The following is a 23,774-nucleotide window of genomic DNA, read 5'->3' on the forward strand; positions in this document are numbered from 1 at the left end:
GGCTAAGGACCTTGTAGAAATGTTTAAGGGAAACTGCTAGTATGAAATTAGAGGCTGCCAGATGGAACCTGGAGATCTCATGTCCTAATTTGCTTCCTATTACTTGATAAAACTTGTGAGGAAAAGCAGCATTGGCAGGAAAGAGTTTATTTGACTTATGCTTCCAGATAGGGTCCATTTTGCAGGAAGCCCAGGCAGGAACTGAAGCAGGACAGGCTCGAAAGCTACAGAGAAACCCTATCTCTAAAAAAAAAAAAAAAGTGTGTGTGTATATATATATATATATATATATATATATATATAATTTTAGCAAAAGTACATCAAAGTATATGAATCAAAAACTGACAAGTCTAAAGAAAAGGAGTTTGTTTTTGTTGTTGTTGTTTTGTTTTGTTTTCAGTTTTTTGAGTCAAGGTTTCTCTGTATAACAGTTCTGGCTGTCCTGGAATTGCTCTATGGACCAGGCTGGCCTCGAACTCAAAGAGGTCCACCTGCCTCTGCCTCCCGAGTGCTGAGATTAAAGGCGTGCACCACCTCTTCTTGGCTCAAAGTTTTTTTTAATAGTTGTCTACTTCAGTCTCCAACTTTGAATAATAGGTAGAAGTCTGTCAGAAGATGAGGGTGCGCAGAGAATTTAAACAGCATGCTGCACTAGCTGTATGTACAGAATATACAGAATGCAATGGCATGCCTGTTTCCCACAGATGCTTCCTGGAGTGTTTTCCAGGATAGACCCTGTATCATGACACAGATCAACTCTCAGTGCGTTTTCAAAGAGAATTAGTATGCACAGCTTTCATAATAGAATGAAATTAGGTGCCAAAAACAAAAGTTGTTCTTTAAGATGGGTAACCTGCATCTACATGGTTATGAGAAAGGAGAGAAGACTCAAATTACTAAAATCAGAAATGAAATAATACAATACTCTACTGACTCTATAGAAATAAGAATTATAAAGGTGCTGTGATAATTGTATGCCTATGATTTGGTTAACCTGAGTGAATAAATTCTAGATATTTGAAACTGTATCTAAGTTGCTAAGGAATGGAGACTGAGTATACCTGTCCTGGTGAGGAGGTCAGAAACCCTGCACTTGATGCCTTCCCTGGTGGAATCTACATTCACAGAATTAACACTGGTCATTCTCAAAATTTTCCAAAACATTGAAGATGGAGTAGCACTTCTTACTTCATTCCATGAGAGGAACATTACCTTATAATAGTTAAAGGAGACACTATAAGGAAACCACAGACCAATATTCCTTGGGAATACTGACATTGAAATAGTCAAGAAAATACTAGCAAACTAAATTCAGCTGCATATTAAAAGGATTATACACAACAATGCAGCAAGATTTCTTCCTGAAATGCAGGGATGGCTACACTAAATTGGTAAACCACATTAACAGAACAAGTGAAAAGATTGCACGGCCAATTCTATTGGTGCAGAAAAGCCATTTGCAAAATTAAAAAAAAAAAAACCTTTCATGTTAAAAACAGTCAGCAAACTAGAAATGCATTGTAGCTATCCCAACATAATAGAAACTTTTTAAGAAGTCCACAGCATGCATCACATTCAGTGGCAGAAAATTGGCCACCTTTCCTCCAAGGTGAAGAGCAAAGCAAGAATGCTCCACTCCTTTTTGGGTTTTCAAGACAGGGTTTCTCTGTGTAGCCCTGGCTGTCCTAGAACTCTCTATTTAGACCACACTGGCCTCAAACTCAGATCTGCCTATCTTTGCCTCCTGGGTGCTGGGATTAAAGGTGTGTACCACCACCACCTGGCTTGTTTTTCTACCTCTTATTTGACTTAGTTATGAAGGTTCTAGCCAAAGCTACTAGGCAGGAAAAAATGAAGGGCATTTAAATTGGAAAGGAAGAAATGAAACTGTCTGTTTAGGTGATTGACTATACACAGAAAACTTATGTATTCTAGACAATACTAATATAACTAATAAATGAATTCTATAAAATAGTAAAATACAGAATCAATGCATTAGAAACAATTATATTTCTGTATACTAATGAACCTTGTGAAAAAGAAAGTGTTCCATTTATAGTAGCATCATAAAATACTGAGAAATTAATTTAACCAAGCAGGAGGAAGGCTTATACAATGAAAATGTTGTTGAAAGAAAAGTAATCTCTAAGGAAATGGAAATATACTCATTTCATTGAAGGTTTTGATAATCTGTCAGTAATTCCGACTATTAGTATGTCTTTAGATTTAGTGCAACTCAGTAGGAAGACTAGTTCTGAAAGTCATAGGATCTCAGGAAACTTCAGAAACACTCCTCCGGGGTCCTTATGCTTCCTAAATTCTACAACTTGATCTCAGCTTTAAAACTGCCCTAAAGAAAGCCATTTGAACTAGTATAGTAGAATTCAGACCCAGAGATAAACCCTGGCATACATAGTCTCATAATTTTTTTGTCAAGGATGGGAATTTTTACTCTATCCACAAATAGTGCAGGTAAAACTGGACACTCACAGATGACAGAGATGGGGAAGCTGAGCAGCTGGGGCAGGAGGATCACTTGAACCCAAGAGTTGGAGTCCATCATGGACAGCATCATGAGACCCATTGCCAAAAAAAGGACATTAGGAAGGACCCTTTCCAAGACCATACATAACACTTTATCAAAGACCTAAAGATCTTACTAAAACTGTAAAACACAAGGAAGAAAATGCCATCTTTAGATTTGGGGATGGCTTCTTTTTTTTGATACAAATGGCAAAGTCAGCATACAAATTGGACTGCATCAAATTTTTTTAAAATTGTGCATTAGAAGACACCATCAACCATAAAAGGGTAACTTTTTGGAATGGGAGAAAATACTTATAACCAACCTACATAAGTCAATTCCAAGATGGACAAATGAATTAAAAAGATTCTTAGGCTGTGTAATCACCAGGAAAAGTACAGGAAAAGATACTCCATATCACGGGTCATCAAGCACACACAGCAAGCCAGGAGATACCTCTTCATGCTCCCTACAGTGGCTAACTGTCAAAGATACAGAAAGTTAAACAATTTAGGAAGGATGGGGAGAATTTGGATCTTGCGCACACTGTTAGTGGGAATCAGTATACAGCTACTGTCAAAACATTTGTTGGCAGTAGTGCTGTCCCAGAAAGTTAAGAACAAGATGATTATACAATGTAGCAATTCCACTTCTGAGTATACTTCCTTCAGAACTGAAAGCAGGGCCTTGGAGATATTTTCACACCCCTGTTCATAGCAGCATCATTTACAGTAGCTATAGGCTGGATGCAGCCTAGGTGTCTGTCCAGAGGATGAATAGGAAAGCAAAATATGCTCTTTGTGTCCCAGAATAACTACTGTCGTGCTGTGACGTAAACGAACCCCAAGGCCACAAAGTAAGCCAGTCATACGGTGTCATCTCTGCCACCTTGTACTTAGAATAGTCGGAACCATGGAGACAGGAAGTGGAAAGGTGTCTTCTGGCAGCTGGGGGAAAAGGGAACATCACTGCTTAATGGGTTTAGAGTTTCAGTCGTACAGCACCAAAGGTTGTGGAGAGGGTGGGCGAAGTGACTGCTACACAAGCCTGAAGACTTGGCCAGCCAACATAGTCAAAGTGACATTCTTCAGATGTCATCAAGGGAGCCTGTCTCAGAAAAATAAGATGGAGCCAGGCGGTGGTAGCACACACCTTTAATCCCAGCACTCGGGAGGCAGAGGCAGACCCTTCTAACCTGGTCTGCAGAGCAAGTTCCAGGACAGCCAGTGTTACACAGAGAAACCCTGTCTTGAAGAACAAAAAGGTGGAAACCAGTATACATCGGCATCATGCCCTGACCTCCACATGTGCACACACATACACCACACACAGAGTTGTAGGGATGGATATGGCACAGTCGAATTTAATGGCACTGAGCTGAGCACTGAGAAATGGTAAAGATGGTGAGCCCTATTTCACTGCAGTGAGAAATTGAAGAACAGAATTCAGCAGTCGCACCTTGTACTGAGTTCCTTCTCAGGGCCCATACAGAGTTAGTTCTTGATCGTTTGGACCCAAGAGCTAAAGCATCCACTTAACAATTCTTATCCATGATATTGTGATTTTATTTAATCATCATTACTATCCATAAAATATTACCCTTATTTTATAAAAGTGAAAGTTGTGGCAATTGCTTTTGTGCATGGCCAAGTCTGTTAGGCAGTTGACAGCATAAATGGCGGTCCTCTTTAGACCTTATGTCCTTGAGTCCCACACCATCACCTCATAATACAAGAAAATCTGTGATCCTCGATGTATGAATGAGGGAGCTTACAGCCAAGAGGCATGCCCATTTGAAATGACTCCTACTACAAAGCTCTGTACTGGAGCTAGACCTGGGCCTCATAACCTAGGCTAGGCATATGATGTCTTCATACCTTCTATATGAATGCTTCAGTCATGGTTAAGTTCTGGAGAAATCTTCCAATGTGTGATTAACAGTTTGCACTTTTGTTGGGCTCTTTATCCATTATAAATAACAAGCCATATTGTCTATATGAGATGGGAAAACACATTCAAGTGTTAACATTTCTAGAAGGGAATCCAGCAAGTAGTAAAGTGCTTGCTTAGCATGCACCAAGACCCTAGTACTACAAACAGGCAAACATGATAACAACAGAAATATTACAGTTTTGTAATAATCTCCTCCACAAAAGCACAGTATCTAGTACTAAAAGATAGATATATAAAAAAAAACTATAGAAATTTAATGTCGCCACAACAACTTACCTAACTGAAATAGTGTAAAATGTTTATTGACTCTTGTTTTCAGATTATAAATTTCTGTTGTAGGCTGCCTGTGGGAGGCTAAAGAGATGCAGTAATGGTCTTCCCTGATAGGAAGTCAGGCTTAGGGATTCCTATGCCGAGAAAGAATCAGGGCAGCTCTCCGCCACCTCCTTCTAATTATGTATTCAGACACCTCTTTCTTGTCCTAAGTCTTGGGGCCACACTCCACTTCTGACTGCTGACTTCCTGATGGTTTTTGTGAGGAGAAGGGCCAGGTGCAGCCTGTCAGCATGGCCATGTGACCCATGACCAACCCCCTCCTCCCCATCCAGGACTGGGTAAAACCTCACTAAGGACAGTAGGTCCAAATACCCAGGCCCCCAGCATTCACAGGAAGGGACTTTCCTGGCTCTTCTATGCCTGCTGTGTCTTGTCTTCTCTCAAATCCACTAGAAGCTTTTTGCTATTTGTGTTCTTCATTTAATCCTTCCTAGCGCAGGACTGTTTTTGACCCTTGGCTACACTTTATTAGTTCTGAAATGTCATTAGTGCTAGACCAACACTAATCTCCTGTAATTTAAATGGATTACTTTCTCGACTCCACATTTTCACTTCATTTTGAGCATCAGTTTATTAGCTAGTTCTGAAAGTGTTTTACAGAGATTGTTGGTCTGAATGCTGTCTGCAGGTTGGTGTTGTCCTGTGGGCTTTTGGGAGTGAAGGAAACCTGTTTTAAGTCTCAAACTTGACTATTCTTCCCTTCTTTAATGTCTAGGCAGAGCATGAAACTCAGAGTGCCAGGAGGAAGGTCTGCCCTGCTTCTTCTGGGGAGTCAGTCCCCACAGACAGAGATATTTGGAAGCTTCATGGCCTTGAGATGGGAGGTGAATGCTGGAGCCACATTGCCTGTGGCTATGCCCTGGCTTCTCCACCTTTTATTGCTGGGCATGGACAGGTTACTCAGCCTCTTGGTTTTCAGGATCTTGGTTTCCTCTTCAGAAGGTTGAAGATAATCATAGGGTTAGTAAGTGCTTAAAACGGGGACTGTCAACTAGGTTGGAAGTGAGTCTGTCGCTATTGTTTTGTTTACTACTTTTCCTTTTTATGCAGATACACTGACCATTCTCTTCTCAGCCTTGGCAAGTGGGAGAGACACTGAAATAAATGTCTTTCAAAGCTTCACCTGCACCGAGTGGTAGAGTGATCTGAATGGGCTCTTCTATTCCGGAGTTCTAAGCATTTTATAAACATCTATTGTCCCAGCAGGTGGGGCCTTGCTGTAAAGCTCAGCCATGACACTGTTAGTGGGGACCTGGCTATGACTGGCGTCCTGGGCATTGTTTTCTTTAGAAGTCTAATAATCTCCCCAGCTGTCCCCACAATAATGAAGGTGGATGTGCTTGTGTTGTGCGTCTGTATGTGTTCCTTAACATCTCACAGTCCAAATCTGAGCAAGCTGTCTCTGGTTAAATAGTTAGATCATTTAAGCTGTACATACCAAAGGCCAGATAAGATAGGAACCTGGCAGGTGAGCAGGAAGCCCAGGAAGAAAGCACCCCAGAGTGCTATAGAATACTGCTCATATGCCCTGTGTTCAGTGCACGTGCTGGATACTTCTTAGCATGTCTCAGAAGTGACGTCAGAGTGCTGCCCCAAATACAAATGGAACCACTTGTGGCCCCAAAGCCCTTTGGTGTGGTCTGGGTTAGAAGTGGTATTGGTTGTTTCTGATCCTGAAACCTGTAGTGTGATAGGGGTGCCAGACTGTGCCTGCTTTGTACCACGCTCTGCTTTGAAGTGGGTAGTAAAAAGGATTCCAGAATATGTAATGTACAAAATTAGTTTCAGTGCTCTAAGATCCTTCACCACCAAAACCCCGTGAAGACAAGGTACCTGCGAGCACAGCCCTTCTCGCCACAGAAGCATTTGGAGTGGGCAGTGCGAGTGATGACTGCCTGGCAGGGAGAATGTCGTCTTCCCATGACTTCACTGCCAGCTGGATGGGCCCACAGTATGTTTTCTTTCTCATCTTGGATGCCGGGTGGTGTGCATCTGGGATTGAAGGAGTGAGCACGGAACCCGGCCAGGGTCCAGGCAGAGGGCGGTATGTGGCATGGTTCCCCACCCTACCCACAGATGCTGTCAGGAAATGGGAGCTTTCAGAAGGTGGAGCGATGTGTGGGCTTCGAGGAGGCCCTTGAACAGTGTCTCACTCCTCTTTAAAGGTCACTCTAGGAAAAGTAGGTTGGATGTTGTAAAGAGTAAATGTGGCCTTTGCACAGAAGAGCAGGTCTCTAGCAACAGAGCTGTTCAGGCGGTTTTGCACCATCTCTGCAATTTCTTTCTGTCTCCCTTGTGGCTGGAGAGGACAGGAAAGCATCTGGTCTTTAAAGTGGTGATAATTCTGAGGTGGCTTTCCCTCTGTGTAAACTACTTGCAGAAACTACTTGCTATTTGTAGCTTGTATTAAGAACACATATTCCATATTCTTCACATTATGGCCTATAACTCACGAATGTGGCAATTTTTTCTTTCCTACCCTTTTCTGTTTGTTTTTCTCTTTCCCGCTTTCAGTGTTGGCAGCTAGCCATTAGCAAGTTGACAGGTATGCACACATGATGTGAGCTGTGTTCTGCTAGACATTTGTTAGACAACAGGCCGCAAACCGTGGAATGGCACATGCAGCACTCAATGAAACCCTTGAATATAGATGTACCCTTGCATTAAAACACACAACGCAGAAGACAGTTAGATACAAGATAATCCAACAATTTAGGGCAGTAGGAGGAGCCAGTGTGGGCGGTTTGTGGTGGTTACTGCATACATTGGTTCCAGCACCATCTCAGGAACTCAGGAGGATCTGTCCCCACTAAGCCTTCCTCTTTAGTTTCTGAATGAAAATAGTGTGTAATGAATGAGTGTTGATAACTAAAGATAATGATAAAAGTTAACAGTTATATAAAATGAACTTCATTCTGAAAGCAACAGAAATCTCTCTGGATATCTAGAAATGATCGACCTGTTCAGAGAAGCTAAGTAGTTGTAAAGACAGTAAGCCAAAGAAGCATGGGGTTTAACATGCTGCCATTCAGATGTTGACCTGTGGCTTTGGATATGCAAGGAACTAGTAAGCAAGGGACTATTAAAAGTATGGAATTGGGATACTTACATTTCGTTGATAATAGTTTAGATATCAAAGGCTTTTACTTTAATTTTAGGATATATATGTACTTGACATAATACCTATATATGCATGCCATATAATAGTTGATCTTTACCTACATAGTATGTTGAAAGGTTATTTTAGACAGCGAGCCAGTGAAGGAACAGGATCTGCATGCATACAGCTTTGGAGGAGCTACTGCTATAGGGCAGAAAGCAGGCATGGCGGTCTTCCAACAAAACTGTGAGAATAGTTGGTGACAGAGAAGTCTCCTTCAAGGGCCTTTACAAACCGTTCCATGGAAGGATTATCTGAGGACCAGAGTGAACGGTAAGTGCCTGCATCACCACTAAGTAACACCCTTTTCAAACTATGCAGAACTGAAGTTTAAGAGCATAGCAAGCAGTCCTGTTATAAAACTTGTAGAAATGGTTTATATTACTAAAACCGAAGTGTGCTTATTCCCCTCATATAAAGCAGGAAAACCTTGAGGGTAGGGACCAGGAAACAAGTGCTCAGCACCCCAGGCCTTCTTGGTAGGAGCTGGGTGGCCTCCATCTACCTTCCCCTCAGAAACAGGATTAACTCATAGAGAAGGGGAAGCAGTGCTGCTTGGGAAGCACCTGTAGAGTTACTGTCAGAACGAGAGCTGGAAGGAGGCTCCTGGAGAGGAGTCGGCAGGCAGGACGGAGGTGTGCAGTGTGGCTCTGTTCTCCCACAGAGCCCTGGGTCACTCACGTGTCCTGGTCGATAGAGAACTGAATTTTTAGACTCTGAAATTGATTCCCTAACATATATGAAAATTATATCAAATATATAAAACTGTTTATAGTTTCTTGCCAGTTACTTGCCAACCCCCATTCTCAGCAGGTTCCCAGAGAGGGTTTGGGCCTTGGCAACAGTCATCTTTAGAACTGAAGTCTGTTGGATTTGATTACTAGAAACATTCTGCCTATAGCTGGATGAAGTCTGTCTTAACAGGTAACATTTTAACTCAGTTGATTGTACTTGAAAGCTGACTTGTATGTAAGTCGGCCGGTTGGTATTAAACTGCTTGTGAAATTTTTCCTCCAATTTTCTGCCCACTAATACTGAGTCACCTAACCTGTTCACAGTTCCAGGCTTAGCATGGGCCCACATGGTACCCAGCTGGTACAGGTATTCTCAGCTCCTCCTCCTCTCTTGGTGCAGCAGCAGCAGCAGCAGCATGGTGCTAACTGCCACTGTGGTCTCTGTGGCCTAGGTCACAACACTAGAGTGTTCTGCAGAAAAGCTGCAGCACTGATTGCGGGCCCTTTCAAGGCAGTTTTGTGACAAACAGGCTCATGCCTTCTATTTGTAGTAGCTATGGAAACAGTAGAAGCGCTCTTTCCAGAGCTAAGCATACAATAAAGGACTTCAAGTATTGGTAGGATTAGAGACTTTAGAAGATGTTGAATTTTCTCCCCCACTCTTTCTTGTTCCCTGTCCCTTTACAGAGGGAACAAGAGGGCAATGTGAATATTAACTGGGACTTGTTTTAATCTCCCTTGTGACACTTAAGACTGTCTAGGTCTGAACTGACTACTCAGGCTCCAGCCATTCCCAGCACACTAACAAGGAGCCCATACATATTCATGACCCAGGGCTAAGGATCAGACAACTCTTAAGATTGTGTTTTGCAGTGTTTCTCTTTTCAATTCCATCTTCTGAAAAAAAGTTCTTTCTTTTTGTCATCTCTGAGTACCGAGTTACACGAATAAGAAGTTCAGGTGCTGTGGCCTAGTGGGGTGACTAGTTAACAGTGGTGTACTTTAAATTTCAAAAAAACAGTAGAAAAAAAGTTGAGTGTTTTCACCATAAAGGAATAGCAATATTGGTGCTAACACAGTGCTTAGTGAGTAAAGGTGCTTGCAAGCCTGGCAACCTGAGTTTGATCCCAGAACCCACACTGAAGTGAAAGAGAGAACTAACAGTGGAGACCCACAGAATGCCCAGCTAACACGGGCATTATCATTCGCCCCCACCCCTTCCCGGTACAGCAGCAGCAGCAACAACAGGAGCAGCATGGTGCTAACTGCCACTGTGGTCTCTACAGCCTAGGTTACAACACCAGAGTGTTCTGAAGAAAGACTCCACTGCTGACCTCCATACATGCACCATGGCACACGTGCTCCCCAACACACAACACACATCATGTATACACACAAATAAAAGGGAAAAGAAGGCCACCAAGATGGCTCAATGAGACTAAAGGCACTTGCTCTGCAAGCCTACCAGCCTGAGTTCACACACACCCCAGAATTCATGTTAAGGTGATGGAGAGAACTGACTCCACAGAGTTGTCCACTGAGCTCTCCAAACACGGCATGCACACCCTGTGCACCATGCATGAGCATATAGACTAATGATAGGTAAACTAATTATAAAATTGCTGGATGAAATAGATGTGAGCATTGCAGTATATATACATATAGATGTTGAAATGTCATATGGAGCCCCAAAATATGAACAATCATGTCTTTGATATGTGAGTTTAAAAATTAAGTTAAAAAGAAAAATTAGAGCCTGAACACCTAATAACAATCTGGATGGTAGTACTAGCCCAGTGTTCTCATTTGAGTAGAAACAGTCCAGAGGACTTTTAGGCAGTATTTGTTCTGTTGATGGACAGCACTGTCAGCTGCTGGTACTCACTTCGAGAGAGGGATGCTTCATGTCTACCTGAGAACATGTGCAGGACTCTGAGCTTTATGGAATCCTGGAAAAACTGGTTGATGCCGCTGATAACATGAAAAAATGTTAAAGTCACAGTTTAGTGACAAGTGCTGGTGTTGGCAATTCATCAGTTCTTTCTGATTTCCCAGGTGCTGAGGTGTTGGTTCCAGTATACTCTTATGATAATAGTTCTCCCAGACCCCTCCACGACCTTCATTTCCACATCTTGGCACTTTCACTATCAGTTTTGGAAAAGACAAAAATGCCTTTTCTGCTTGGCTTTCAAGGCTTCTTCTCTCAGGTTGTTGGTTCTGTTGTGTGTTGTCCTGAGAGCTCTCCCTGAAGCCTTCATCTGCTAGAGTTCTCACACTCGCGCCCCTGCAAAGCTGCCTTTTCCTCTCACAGGCAGCAGGCCTTACACCAGGTTGTTTTTGTATTCTGTATGTAATTTAGCTTCCAAACACTTAGGGGTGAGTTGATGATAAATTGCCATACTCAGAGAATTCTTAGGCCTACCCTGAGATGAATGTGTTTGAAATCAACTTTTCATAGACTGCTACTTGTCTTGGCCCTTTTGCTTACACAGCCCAGCATCCTTGCCTGTCTTGCATTTGTGTTGGGTTTGTTGTTCTGGAATGATCAGGAAACCACTGGGATGTGAGGGCAGAATATCACTGTTGTGGAGCTCGCTTCAGTGCCATCATGACTGTACCTGTGTGACACTAGAGAGGACGCATTTGCCTTTATGCATTCAGCTGGTATTTCCCTGCACTGTGCTAAGACAAAGGACAAAGACAGGTGAATAAGACACCAATCATGTGTGAGAAGCTCACAGTTATTTGGGTACACAAAAATACACACAAATGGTGGGAACTTGCATAATAAGTGCCCTAGTGCCCAAATTAACAAATGTGTTAATTTATTGAGTGCTAGAGACAAGTGAATTAGGTACGGTGCCTGCCCTTGAGGTACTCTTAGCTAAGTGCAGTGCAGTGTGAGAAGCAGTGTTGCTAAGAGTGGATGCCTCTGACAGCCTTAGTTTATACTGGTACTGGGGAGTAGCGAGATCCCTGGAAGGCTCCCCGCAGTACCTGGGACTCAGCTGAGAATGGCTGCTGAAAAAGAAAACAGGGAGGGGAGAGGGGAAGTACAACCAGGCGAGGACCAAGGCATACGAAGATAGGCAGTATGATGTGAGGTCTAAGAGGCAAGGGTCCCCAGTGAGAGGATGGCAGGGCCATTGGCGCTCCCCAAAATGCAGCTGGCTTGGTAACTTAAAGTTGGGTCGTGATATCTTCCTCCAGAGACAGTGTTTGCAACTGGTAGTGACAGTGTGTCACCACTCAACCACCCAGCCTTTTGATTGCAGGAGCTCTTAGAAAAATCTTGATAACCTCAAATTTGTCCAAGTTCCTTTATCTTTAAGTTAATAGCCAGAAGGTCTCAGGAAGGAGAACGTGTTTTGTTATATCTGTGGGCCAGCCCCACCTCCAGTTTTACACATTGTCTTTCCGAGTTTGCGCCTCAGATGTTTGCTCCTCTAGTCACAGCTCATCATAATTGCCGCTTCCTCATTTCTATAAAAAGTGAAGGGATGAGTTTGTATAATAATAGTGCCACCTTTGGTGTAGAAAGAGTCATAGAAAATAATTTGTTCAGAAATTACTTCTTGTGCTGGAAGTGTCTGGCACCCACAGATGTTATTTTTATTTTCTGTGATGGCACAAAGTGACCATGGAAAGGGGAGAAATGCAAATTCGGGTTTTATTTCAGTATTTGTGTGGATTTGGTTTTCAGAAAAGAAGCAGAGCCTTATAAAGGAATGGGACCTTGTCATGATAGTTGGCAGACAGACTGCCAGGTGAAAACAGTCTCAGCAAGGGTGATAAGTGCAGACGGAACATCCGCTGGCAGTGCAGTTTTTGTTCTGTACCTTGGGAAACACTCAGCCATTGATACCCTCAAGTGTTTCCCGTGACAAACCTTCAGATGCCAACAGATCGTTCATTCATTCATTCAGGGCTACTAAGGACTTTTTTTTGTACAGGGTTCTGTCTAGACCCCATCGTTCCACAAACATGAGGCCAGCCAGAGAAAGGGTCGTGATCAGGAAGGGAGCTACCCTGAGATGTGTAGAAGAGGGACAGGATTGTGAACTAGGGTTGGATTATAAAGGCTAGAATGGTGCAATCTTCTAAAACCCTATAAATACCCATTGATCATATAGTACCCCTGTGCTTAATGCTTGCATTTTTTGTAGTGAATAGATTCAAGTTCTAATTTCGTTTGAGGTTACTGGACTATAGAGAAACTGGTTCATTTTTTTTTTAAGTACTGCAAGAAGAGCCCCCACCTTTATTACTGTTGACAGCCTCTTGTGGGTTTCTTTTCTGATTGAAATGTCTCAGAACCAGTCCTCTTGCCAGAGAAGCCTAGATCTGGATCCAAGGCTTGGCCTCATGCCTTTTAGAACCTTGTGTACCCCTGTCTGCCTTTGGAGCTGCCTGAATGGTGTATCTAATGGCTACCAGGGAAAGGGTCCTTTTTGGGGGATGTGTGCTGGGGACCAAAACCATGACCCAGTGAACCACTGTGCTACATCCCCAGCCCTCTGGATTTGATTATTTTGGTACGCTATTGATTGTGAGCAGATAGGCCTATTTCTCTGGAAATATATTTATACTAGCCTAGGCTCCTGTGGTTCGCTCTGGACCAGAGTGAAGACCTAAACAAAAAGCCTATCCTTGGTAGTCTCTGCCTTACAGAATGCTGGATAGTAGCATCTTTCAGTTTTCCTGAGTGTTACACAGTTCCTGCCACCTGAGTAATCATGAATAATGCAGCAATGTGACCCCAAGCTTCTGTCGTCTTCATTCTGATGTGGGGACACCAAGTGGGGCATTTCATTTGAGGGCCTGGGCATGGGGAGGCAGTGAGGGTCGTGTGCTTTCAGGGCATGAGTGTTTCACACTGAACCTAGCAAATCCTTCACAGCTGAGGCTTTGTCTCTGAAATACTGAATGAGAGAAATTCCATGGTGACTCCTAGGAAACCATTCTTACCGATAACTGCACTTTAAACAGAACTAGTTTCCTGTCTGATTTTTTCCCCCCAGAGCCTCTGACTTGTCTGCAAATCTCCTCTTGTCCTTCCCTAGTGATTTAACATAATGCCCGGGAGTGTGCATATGTGTACTGCTGTGTTCTAAACCTCGGCAGTAGCTGCACCGGCTCTTTGCCCCCCCCACCACTGTGTGTGTGTGTGTGTGTGTGTGTGTGTGTGTGTGTGCGCGCGCACGCGCGCACGTGCATGCATGTGCATGTGTGCGTGTTCATGATCTTGTTCATTAGACACTCTGTGAGCTGTTCTCCGGGGCTGGCTGCTGAATCACATGTGGGATGCACAAGCACGTGTGCACTTTTACGGCCTTTTAAATGGTTTCCTCGTGGTGTGTATATTTATATTCTTTCTAACCCTCTAGAAAATCTCATCAGTATTTTTGTACTCCTCCAACAGTCATGTGAGTTACAGAAATGGGGAAGTGTGCTGTTAAATTCCTTCACTGTGCTCTAGTTATGATGCAGTGGGTGGTGTACGCCGTGCGAAATCTCACTGAAGACAACAGCCAAAACCAAGATTTCATTGCAAAAATGGAGGAGCAGGGCTTGGCAGATGCATCTCTGCTGAAGAAAATGGGTTTTGAAGTTGAAAAGATTGGAGAGAAACTGATTCTGAAGTCCAATAATGACATCCCCCCACCTGTAAGTACTCGTATGTGAACTGTTCTCCAATCTCTCCCTGAAGCTGCCCTGTGTCCCTGTAACCTTGGAAGTGAGAGGTTGTTACAGAGAACAGAGAAGACAGGGAGAAGTTGCTAAATAAGCAAACCTGAATAGTGCTGCAAAGAACTTTTTAGTCAGGTTTTGTGATTCCATTTGCTTAAAATTACAACTAATGCAGATCATGACATAAAAAGCATACTGAAACGTATATGTTATAAACAAGTTCCTGGCCGGAACCGGGCTTTTTTTAAAGTAGCAGCATTCACTGCAGCTTTTTGTGTGCTGTCGCGTATGTCCTTTAAGGGTCTTCCCAGTGACCATGACGTAAGCAAAGCTCTGCATTTTCCCTTTGATGGTTCTTGTAAATAGATGTGCTGTCGCTATGACCCTGTTTCTGTTTGTTTTTTTCTTAGTGAATGATCTCCATCTGAACACGTTCAGAGTCCATCTCGTGAATCTCTCATCTCTGCAGTATATGAATCCCAAATATTGGAAATGTAGAGCACAGATGCGGGGACCTCTCGCCCTTTAGAGTTCAATGTGTGTAAGCTACAAGTGGACGTTTCCTTTATTTCTGTGCAGTAAGTGTGACTGTCTGCCTCACCTTTGTCCCCCTGGGTAGAACACGCTTTCCAGTCATGTACCTTGTGCTTACCGTTGTAGTTGATAATAAACATTTTTGAGGGCATACCCCCTACTTGGCAACGACTGGGACCCTTGATTGGATTCTGTGCATCCTTTCAGATGGCAAGTATGCTTCATTCCTTTGATTCTCTACTTCTCACTGGATTTCTGAGCGCTGGCGGGCACTTGAAGTAAGTTTCTCACTGTGACTAATTCTACCAATCTCTTTTCTCCCCTCCGCCTTTCCAAAACATTGACATGACTCATTTCCAGTTAATTAATTTGAGAGCCCTCCCTCTTCATTTCATGCACTGTGTTGTCACTGAGCCCTGTCCTTTGGACGTTAGAAAGGAGTGAGAATGGGTGAGAGAACATGTGGCACTTAACCGTTTGTATCCCAGGTTGACTTAGAGTTATGGGTTCCATAAAAAGGCAGGTGCTTACTTCTTGCCCATATCCCTGCCTCTTTGACACAGAAGGAATACTTATTTTCTTCTTGGTGTGCAGCCTCTGTGTGAAAGGGACATCCATAGCATCTTCTGCTTAAAAATGTGGCTGCAACAAAAGACCACTCAGTTTTAACTTGGTTGCCATAAGTACAGACGTAATTTGGAAGAGCAAGAATATATTGGGATCTAGCTAGCTTTCTTACATTTTTATACCAAGTAGACATGGAGTATGGAGGCACTGACTCTATGCAGCTACCTGAATTACTAATAAAATCACCGTGAGCTGGTGGTTCATAGTGTGGGTGCTTAACATTATTTTGCTGAGCAAGCAGTTCAAAACTAAAGTATCAGGAGACATCACATGGTTCATATTTATACTTACTTCCAAAATAAAACCAGTAAAGGTCCAACCAAAATCTTCACAAAAATACTATTCCACAATCGAGTCCTTGTAAGTTTCTTCATGGCCATGCTTATCTTGCTTTGTAAGAACAACTTGAGCTGTTAAATATCAGCTTTCCCATACATAGTTCACTGTCTGATGTGAGCTGTGGAAGTTAGAATGCATTTGTGATCTCCAGCCATTACAAAATGTGGAATAACAAAGAAGCCATTCCCTTCTGGGGCATCGAGAGTTAAAATCTTTTCTCCATAGAGGTCTGACCAAAGGGAAAACAGTGGGGGTCTCTTTCTCCTTTTAACAAGTTTACAATGGACATTCTTTTTTCCTCTCAATGGGTGTGTACACACCAGTGGAGTCACACAAACATGTCGGTATGCACCATATAATAACAAACACAAATAAATAAAAGGAGCCTTGTGAGAATGCAGAATAGGCTATGGCTGTGTGCTCTAAATAGGAAGTGTGGGTCTTGCAGAGTGAAAACATGCTGATGACTGCATTGTGGCTCCTTTTGATTCCCTGGAGATGAAGGGTTGAGCACAACAGCGTCCCTGTGCTCTACCAGTGGGCTTAGGGCTTCCCAGAACCTTGTTTTACATGCTGTAGAGGATTAATTTGCCACCTCAATCAGCCCTTTGTGGGGGTGGGAAACAGGGCAGCCCCACAAAATTTGTAAAGATACAGAGTAGTCACAGTGAGTTTTGTGACCATATTGTTTTCAAGAGCAGATCGACAAAGCTTTTGGCCTACTTCATTTTCACAGACAGAAAAGAAAGGATCCTTGGCTTGGTGATAAGGCTAAGGGTTTACAGAGTGTTTCTTTTGTCATACCTGACAATAGGGAAGACTCTAAAACTGTGTTTTTAGGAATTGTGTAAAAGCAAATGTGAAGGTGCATGTCTTGCTTAGTGACTCAGAATTCAGCCATGGCACTTTGGGAACTGCTACAACCCACTCTTGCAAAAGCAGAAAAGTACATAAAAATGATAAGGGTGTAAGAAGGACTGCTAGTTAATAAGCTTCAGATCAGATCTACCTGTGTGTGTCTTAAATCTGTTCTCCTTTGAAGGGATGTAGAATAACACCCAGCATTTAAAATTAAAATTTACTGTCTTTTCATATCTATGGAAAAACTTAAAGATGGCAGTCAGGCATTTTGCAGCAGGAAAACTTGTTTAAAAATTATCCCATCATTGTAAAGGTTCTGCACGTAATAAGCTTTTATATGTGCAGCTGTGAAAGAAAGCAGAGAAGCTGAGACCAACCTATAAAGATAAAATATGAATTTAGTATCTCATAGTCTTTTGAGGGAACCAAAAACCCCTCTCGGTGCTGTCCAAGGTTCTGATAATTTCAGCTCCATCGGCCTAGATCCTTGTTTTCAAAGTTCCGGGGTCTTTTTTCCTGTGGGCACAATGCTTGTTCTCCTCTCCCTTACACATTTTTATATACTTATTTTTTTAGATCAACTATTACATCCTATTTTACAATATGAATTTGGTGACACATGAATTTAAGCCAAGTCTTTTCTGTACATGCAGTGATTCTAGCATTGACTCTATCACACTTCCAGTCTTTTCTCATAACCAGAGAAAAATCCATGATTGTGACTCAATGTTTTAAATATTTTTATAATTCTATTTTTGAGACAGGTGTACCTGCAGGTGCTGAGATTGAAGGCATGTGCCACTACATCCAACCTGTGTTCTTACTCTACCTAAAACCTAAAAGCATGACTTGCATTCTTTGTTTACTCAGGCGTGGATGATGTTCACTTTCCATCACTAAAGCAGAAGCTGGGTACCCTGTTAGACCCGGGAGCTAGGGTCCTGCTCTGTCATCAGCAGACATTAAAACAGATACTGTAAGCTGTCTGTGGTTCTTTCTCATCACTGCAAACATGGTTCCCTGGAGCCTTTGAGGACAAAAGCACATGATTCTGTAGAAGTGCTTACTTATAATAATCAGTTGAGTCACCTAGTAAATCTCCCCAGGATCACACAGCAGTAGATATTTAACAGCTAATCATTATAGTCAGGTGGACAAGAATGAGTGGGAAAACCATGTGGCTGCTTTTCGTGGAAGCATGGAAGTCAAATGTGGCAGAGCATGCTGAAAGTGTTGCCCAAGACACAGCACAAAGGAAACTGAAGGCTGTAGATTTTACAATTACAAAACCTAAGTCCAACTCTCAACCGCACTTTTTGCTAACGGTGTAGCCTGGAATGACGTGCTTGGCCTCTTGAGCCTGCATTTCCTCTCAGAATCCCAGGTGCTAGAGCTAGAGCAGTGAGCAGGACAGCCATGGTCCCTCCCTCATGAGGCTGCGTTCTGATGAGTCTGACAGGAATCCTGCTAACGTGAACATGCCATGAAACAGGAAGAAAATAATAGGGTGTGCTTTCTGAGTTTAGTCACATGTGCACAGAGGGCTGAAAAGGACTGAAGTAGATCCTGGAGGATGGTGGAGCAACATCCTACTGGATGGAACTGGATGGCTGCCTTTGTTAAGCTCCAGAAGTGGTACTAGGACTCAGATCCAAAAGGAGAATGGCGGGACACTGGCCATGGGGCGAAAAGGCTAGATATCTTGGTCTACAAGGCACTGGAAGAAATTTGACTTTACTTGATGTACATTCCAAAAAATGTGGAATCTGTTTTTGCAAATGAGAAGGTTGAGTTTACAGTTATAAATGACTACCCTTGTTGCTGTGTGGGAAATACAATGGAGAGAAGGAATGAAGATGTGGTGCCAAGCAGTAACTTATACCGATAGTGGAGACTTAGACCAGCATGATGTCAGTGGAAACAGAGTTAAGTTGGTGTATGTTGGAAGTAGAGCCCTTAGGATCTGCTTGTGGGATTCTTGAAAGAGTAGATGGAATAACCAAGAATAACACACAGGCTTTTGTTGAACAGCTAGATGTGTGGTGTTGCGTTCACTCAAATGGAGACCCTTCACGCAAGCAATCGTTTTTACTAGTGTACTTACTTTGGGGCACAGCATCCAGTCTTCCCTTTTGGTCAGTTTTTTTTTTTTTTTTTTTTTTTTAGACATACAATTGGTCATAAGTAGAAGACTTGAATTCACAAGGCTAGACTGGACTGGGAATACATGTTAGGAGCCACTGGCTTCACACACAGGTGATGCTGTAAACAGTCTTAGGGACTGTGTGGACATCCTAGGAAGAGACCTGACTCTTAGCCCACATCTCAGACGTCTACACTGAGCATCGTGTGTGAGATAGCGGGCTATTGCAGTTTCTACGTCAAAAGAATTTTAGTGACCTCATCATCTTCATAGAACATTCTATGCATTTTAATTTACATGTATGTCAAGTCAGGGACAATACATGGTTAAAGGTTTTCTCAGAAAAGAATATTAGAAACAAAGAGTTAGAGAGCAAAAGATGGACAGACCAGGCCCTGAAGTTGGCTCCTAGTGGATACTCAGCTTCCTGAAGAAAATAAGTCATTATACACCTGGATAATTCTGACCCAATGTCCTTCCAGATAGTTAGTGGCCTCTTGCGGATTCTTGCCCATCAAAGGCTGGAGTCCCATACGGCCAGTATGCATTGTATGCTCAGCCTACCTGACTGACTAGAGAGGTAGAGTGGTCCTGCCCAGTCTGATAAACAGGTTATGCCTCACGGAGTAGGCATGAGGACTACAGGCTTTCTCTCCATGGCATCAGGAGGATTCTTTACAGTTTGGAGGGAGAGCATATGAGACTGTATTTTATCTCAACATGTATAAACAAGCTTTCAGAAGTAACACATTGACCCCAACAGGGTCAACATGTTTACAGCTTTGGCAGCCTTTGGGGGTAAAAGCTTGGTTTTTACCTTTTTTGGAGACATTATTTTGAGCAATTGAAGATAAGCATGTTTATGAGTGAAAGGGCATTTTGGCAGGTATTGTAGACTGAGTTGTGTTCATGCCTCCCGTCAAGTATATGCACCAAAATCTTAGCCTCCAGTCCTCTGGAATGTGATCTCCCTTAGAGATCTTTAAGGAGATAATTAAGGTGATATAAGGGGGGCCCTTGATATTTTGGTGGGCTCTAATCTCGTAAAACTTCATACCCTTACGAGAAGGAAATTTGGGCACAACTTCAGAGAAAATACTGTACTAAGACTAAGAGAGAAGACAGGCATTTATAGGGCAAAGAGAGCAGCCTCAGAAGAAACCATCCCTGCTGTCAGTGGCAAACTCCCCACCCACATTTATTTAAACACTAGAGGTAGAACATGGAGCCCCTGCTATGCTAGGCAAATGCTGTGCCATAGCACACTTTTTTTTTAAAACTTTAATAGAAAGAAGGCACCCTTCAAAGGTTAGCACCCTAGACTACCGTGGAGCAGAAGTTGTTTGGAAGGTGTGCTAGCCAAGAGTTTCTGAAACATAGGAGATAAACATAAAGCCACAGAGTTAAAAAAAAAAAAAAAGTCAATGAACCTGGAACAATGTAAGTCACAGGGGAAAATGCATTGTAAAATTACTGAAAATCTACAACAAGGTCACCAACTATAAAGCATCTTGACAAGAGGGTAGACAACTCTGGAGCTCTTGACTTGGCCCACAGTAATCCTTCCTCTTAGAAACTATGCCTTATATGATGCTGACACCTTGAAATCTCGCTTGCTTGCTTGCTTCTATCTACCATTATAGTATCACCAGGGTGGTTAGGTTTACAAAGACTGAGGCTGCAGCTGGTCTTGCAAAGAGGCCTCTGCATAGTGGATAAGTATGGAACCGGGCCCTCCTCCCATTCCAGCTTTCAGTGACTGTCTTCATAGCAGGCTGAGAGCTAGAGCACCAGCAGACATGTATGTGGCATGCTCATCCACAGAAACTGACTACCATGTGCATTTCAAGTATGTTTGAGGGTAATTTATGTACAATAATTATTACAAGACAGAACACTGATTGCTGTCAAGAACGGCTGTTAGGATAACAGCTAATTTACCAATAGAAAGGTAGGAACAGAAGAAAAATGAATCTTGTCTTTGAAGAGCTGAAAGTAAACAACCACTAACCTACATCTTTATATGCTTCCCCAACAATAAGAGTCCTCAGTAATGAAAAGAGAACACAGATAGCTGTCAAAAACAAAAAACAAAATTCTGTGGAACTTATCACTACTAGACTAACTGAAGGCCTTTCTTAGGAAATGGTAAGATAAACAGGCAAAGGTGATCCATATCTGGGCAGGTAAAACAACTGCATCCAGGACCACAGCAGACGTTCTTTTAAAGTATGCATGGAGCCATTTACTATAATTGATCTCCCACTGTGACCTCAGACAGCCCAACAAACTCAGAGTCATTCCTAATACTGTCTGATCAGAGAGTATCTAAGCTATATGTCGAAACCAAGGTGACTAGAAAGTCTCCCTAAGTGTAGAAATTAAATAGAGAAATGGCAGGAAGTGGAAGGTTATAAAAATGCTGTATTCTCAAGTTTGTGAGCAATAGCAAAAGTTATTCTTAATGAGCAAATGAGATCTTGAATGCACATACAACGGTCCATATTAAATAGGAAGGAGGAGAGCGTAAGCCTGAAAGCTGAGAACAAAGCATAATTAAACAGGAAACAAACATAGAGCAAAAATGATGAGGCCAAAAAGTGGTTCTTTAGGAAATGTATTAAGCCAATAAAGTTGTTAGGAAAAGAAACACTCACAAATACACTGTTTGTGTATCTTGTGAAAGCAGAAGCCCTAAGAATATCGTTATTTTATGGTAAGCTGGCTTTTTAGATGAGATAGACAGCCTTTTTTCTTACAAACAAAGGCAAGATACATTTGTGGTAACACACAACCAACAAAAGGTGGTTCTCATTTATAATCTGAGTACCCAGAGATGCACAGATACAATAAAACATTATTTCTGTTTGCGTCTAACCTCCAGGTAGAACTGTAAAAGTACAATCAACCCTGTCTCTGTGGATTTTGCATCTCTGGATCTTTCAGTTGGCAGGAGGGAAATATCTCCAGCTGGATATAGTGGTACATATCTTATCCCAGCACTCAGAAGGCAAAGGTGTAGTTGGTTTTGGTTTTGGTTTTGTTTTGTTTTGAATACTCTTTGGAGACACAGCCAGCTCACAAATAAATATATGGAGACATATTCTTTCTTTTGAATGCCCAGCCTTAGCTTGCTTATTTCTAGCCAGCTTTTCTTAAATTATTCCATCTACCTTTTGCCTCTAGGCTTTTGCCTTTCTCTATTCTCTAGTCCCTTTCTTTCCTTCTTACTTCATGACTGGTTGTGTAACTAGGTGAGTGGTCTTCTCCTTTTCTTGCTCCTCCTGAAAAAGGGCCATCTTTCTGCTCAGCCCCCACTAAAGAACCCTCACTACACTTTGTTCCTCCCTACCCCTTCCTGTCAGCGAGTTGCTGACTCAGCCTCCTGACCTCAGGTTAATTTTACTTAAACAGATGTAACACATCATTGCATCATTAACAAAAGCAGCAGGAACAAATGTAATATACCATTACACGGTTAAAATAATGTTCCACAACACAGAAGCAAATGGATCTCTATGAGTTCAAAGCCAACATAGTCTATATTGAAAGTTAGAGACAAACTAGGGTTGTCTCAAAAAAGGGGGGTAAGAAGAATGGATGGAAGAAAGGGAGAAAAGAGAAGGAAAGAAAGAGTCTATTGAACGTACACTGATTTTTTTTTCCCTGTCAGAATACCCTAAGTAACTGTTTTGTTTACATGGCATGTACATTGTACTAGGTGCTCTAAGTAATCTAGAGAGGACCTAAATGAGGGGAGGGATGTGTAGAGACTGTGCGAATACCGCTTCCTTTTTAATTAGGGACTTGAGCATCTTCAAGGGAATAGTGATCTGTATGTATCCAGCTGTGTACTCTGGAGCTAGGAAGAGGGATCAGATACATACGGGAGCTGAGCTAAATTCCACCATTCCATGCTGCTTCAGCAGTATCCAGGCAAGCCAAAGCTTCTTTTTCTTGGGACTCAACTTTGCCATTTAGCGTTTGCTTCTGGATCTGTAAGTAGACTCCAGTCCCAGTAGGCACCTAACCCATGAGGAAGTATACCTCCTGGGTTACAGTTCCGTGATACATTCCATTTGTGGGTAACAGGATCTTGAAACAGCTGGCCACATGGAATCAACAGTTGGAAAGCCGTGAGGGATCGATTTGCTTTCTGTCTTTTATACAGTCCAGGATCCCCTGACATGGGTCCCACTCACAATTAAGATGGGTCTTCCCACATCATTAGCATAAACAAGGTAATCCCCTATAAGCATGCCCAGTCACATCTCCCAAGTGATTCTAGATCTATCAAGTTGCCTGCACTAGCCATCAGAAAGAGACAACCGGGGGCTGGAGAGATGACTCAGAGGTTAAGAGTACTGCCTGCTCTTCCAAAGGTCCTGAGTTCAATTCCCAGCAACCACATTGTGGCTCACAACCATCTGTAATGAGATCTGGTGTCCTCTTCTGGCCTGCAGGCAGACATGTAGACAGAATACTGAGAATACTGTATGCATAATAAATAAATAAATCTTTAAAAAAAAGAGAGAGAGAGAGAGAACCTCAAGGAGGTGGCAGGAGGGCTACCTTCTACAAGCCAGGGAGGGTCTCCAAGGAAACCAATCCTGTTGACACCCTGATCTTGGCCTTCAGCCTCCAGAACTGTGGGGCAGTGTGTATTGTGTAAGCTGCCAGCCTGTGGCATTTGGTATGGCAGCCCTAGCCGACATGAACGTAGTACTTAGTATCTACTGAAGGTTGCATCAGTAAAATGCTTTATCCTTTGCTCTGGATAAGCTCACAGTGTAATATAAGGGGCATACATGAGTTAAGCAGTTGGTGGGTCCCAGAGTGACCACAGAAGCATGGGGCCCCTGGGGAAAGGCT

At 42.6% G+C, this 23,774-nt stretch overlaps 1 protein-coding gene across 2 annotated transcripts in view; it reads left to right on the forward strand.

Moving 5' to 3' along the window:
* Nucleotides 1–15,100, forward strand: part of Atxn10 (ataxin 10) — a 143,814-nt gene extending 128,714 nt beyond the window's left edge. Inside the window, exons 11-12 of one of the 2 annotated variants that reach the window (XM_048444937.3) lie at nt 14,187–14,374; nt 14,809–15,100. In XM_048444937.3, the coding sequence (XP_048300894.1) occupies nt 14,187–14,374; nt 14,809–14,811 (191 nt within the window). In that variant the 3' untranslated portion in view covers nt 14,812–15,100. Of the gene's footprint in view, nt 1–14,129; nt 14,153–14,186; nt 14,375–14,808 lie in introns of those variants that run through there. The other variant, XM_085678540.2, reaches the window with a different exon arrangement.
* Nucleotides 15,101–23,774: the final 8,674 nt, after the last annotated feature.

The sequence above is a fragment of the Myodes glareolus genome, chromosome 19, assembly GCF_982192425.1.
Source record: "Myodes glareolus chromosome 19, mMyoGla1.1, whole genome shotgun sequence".
Lineage (NCBI taxonomy): Eukaryota > Metazoa > Chordata > Mammalia > Rodentia > Cricetidae > Myodes > Myodes glareolus.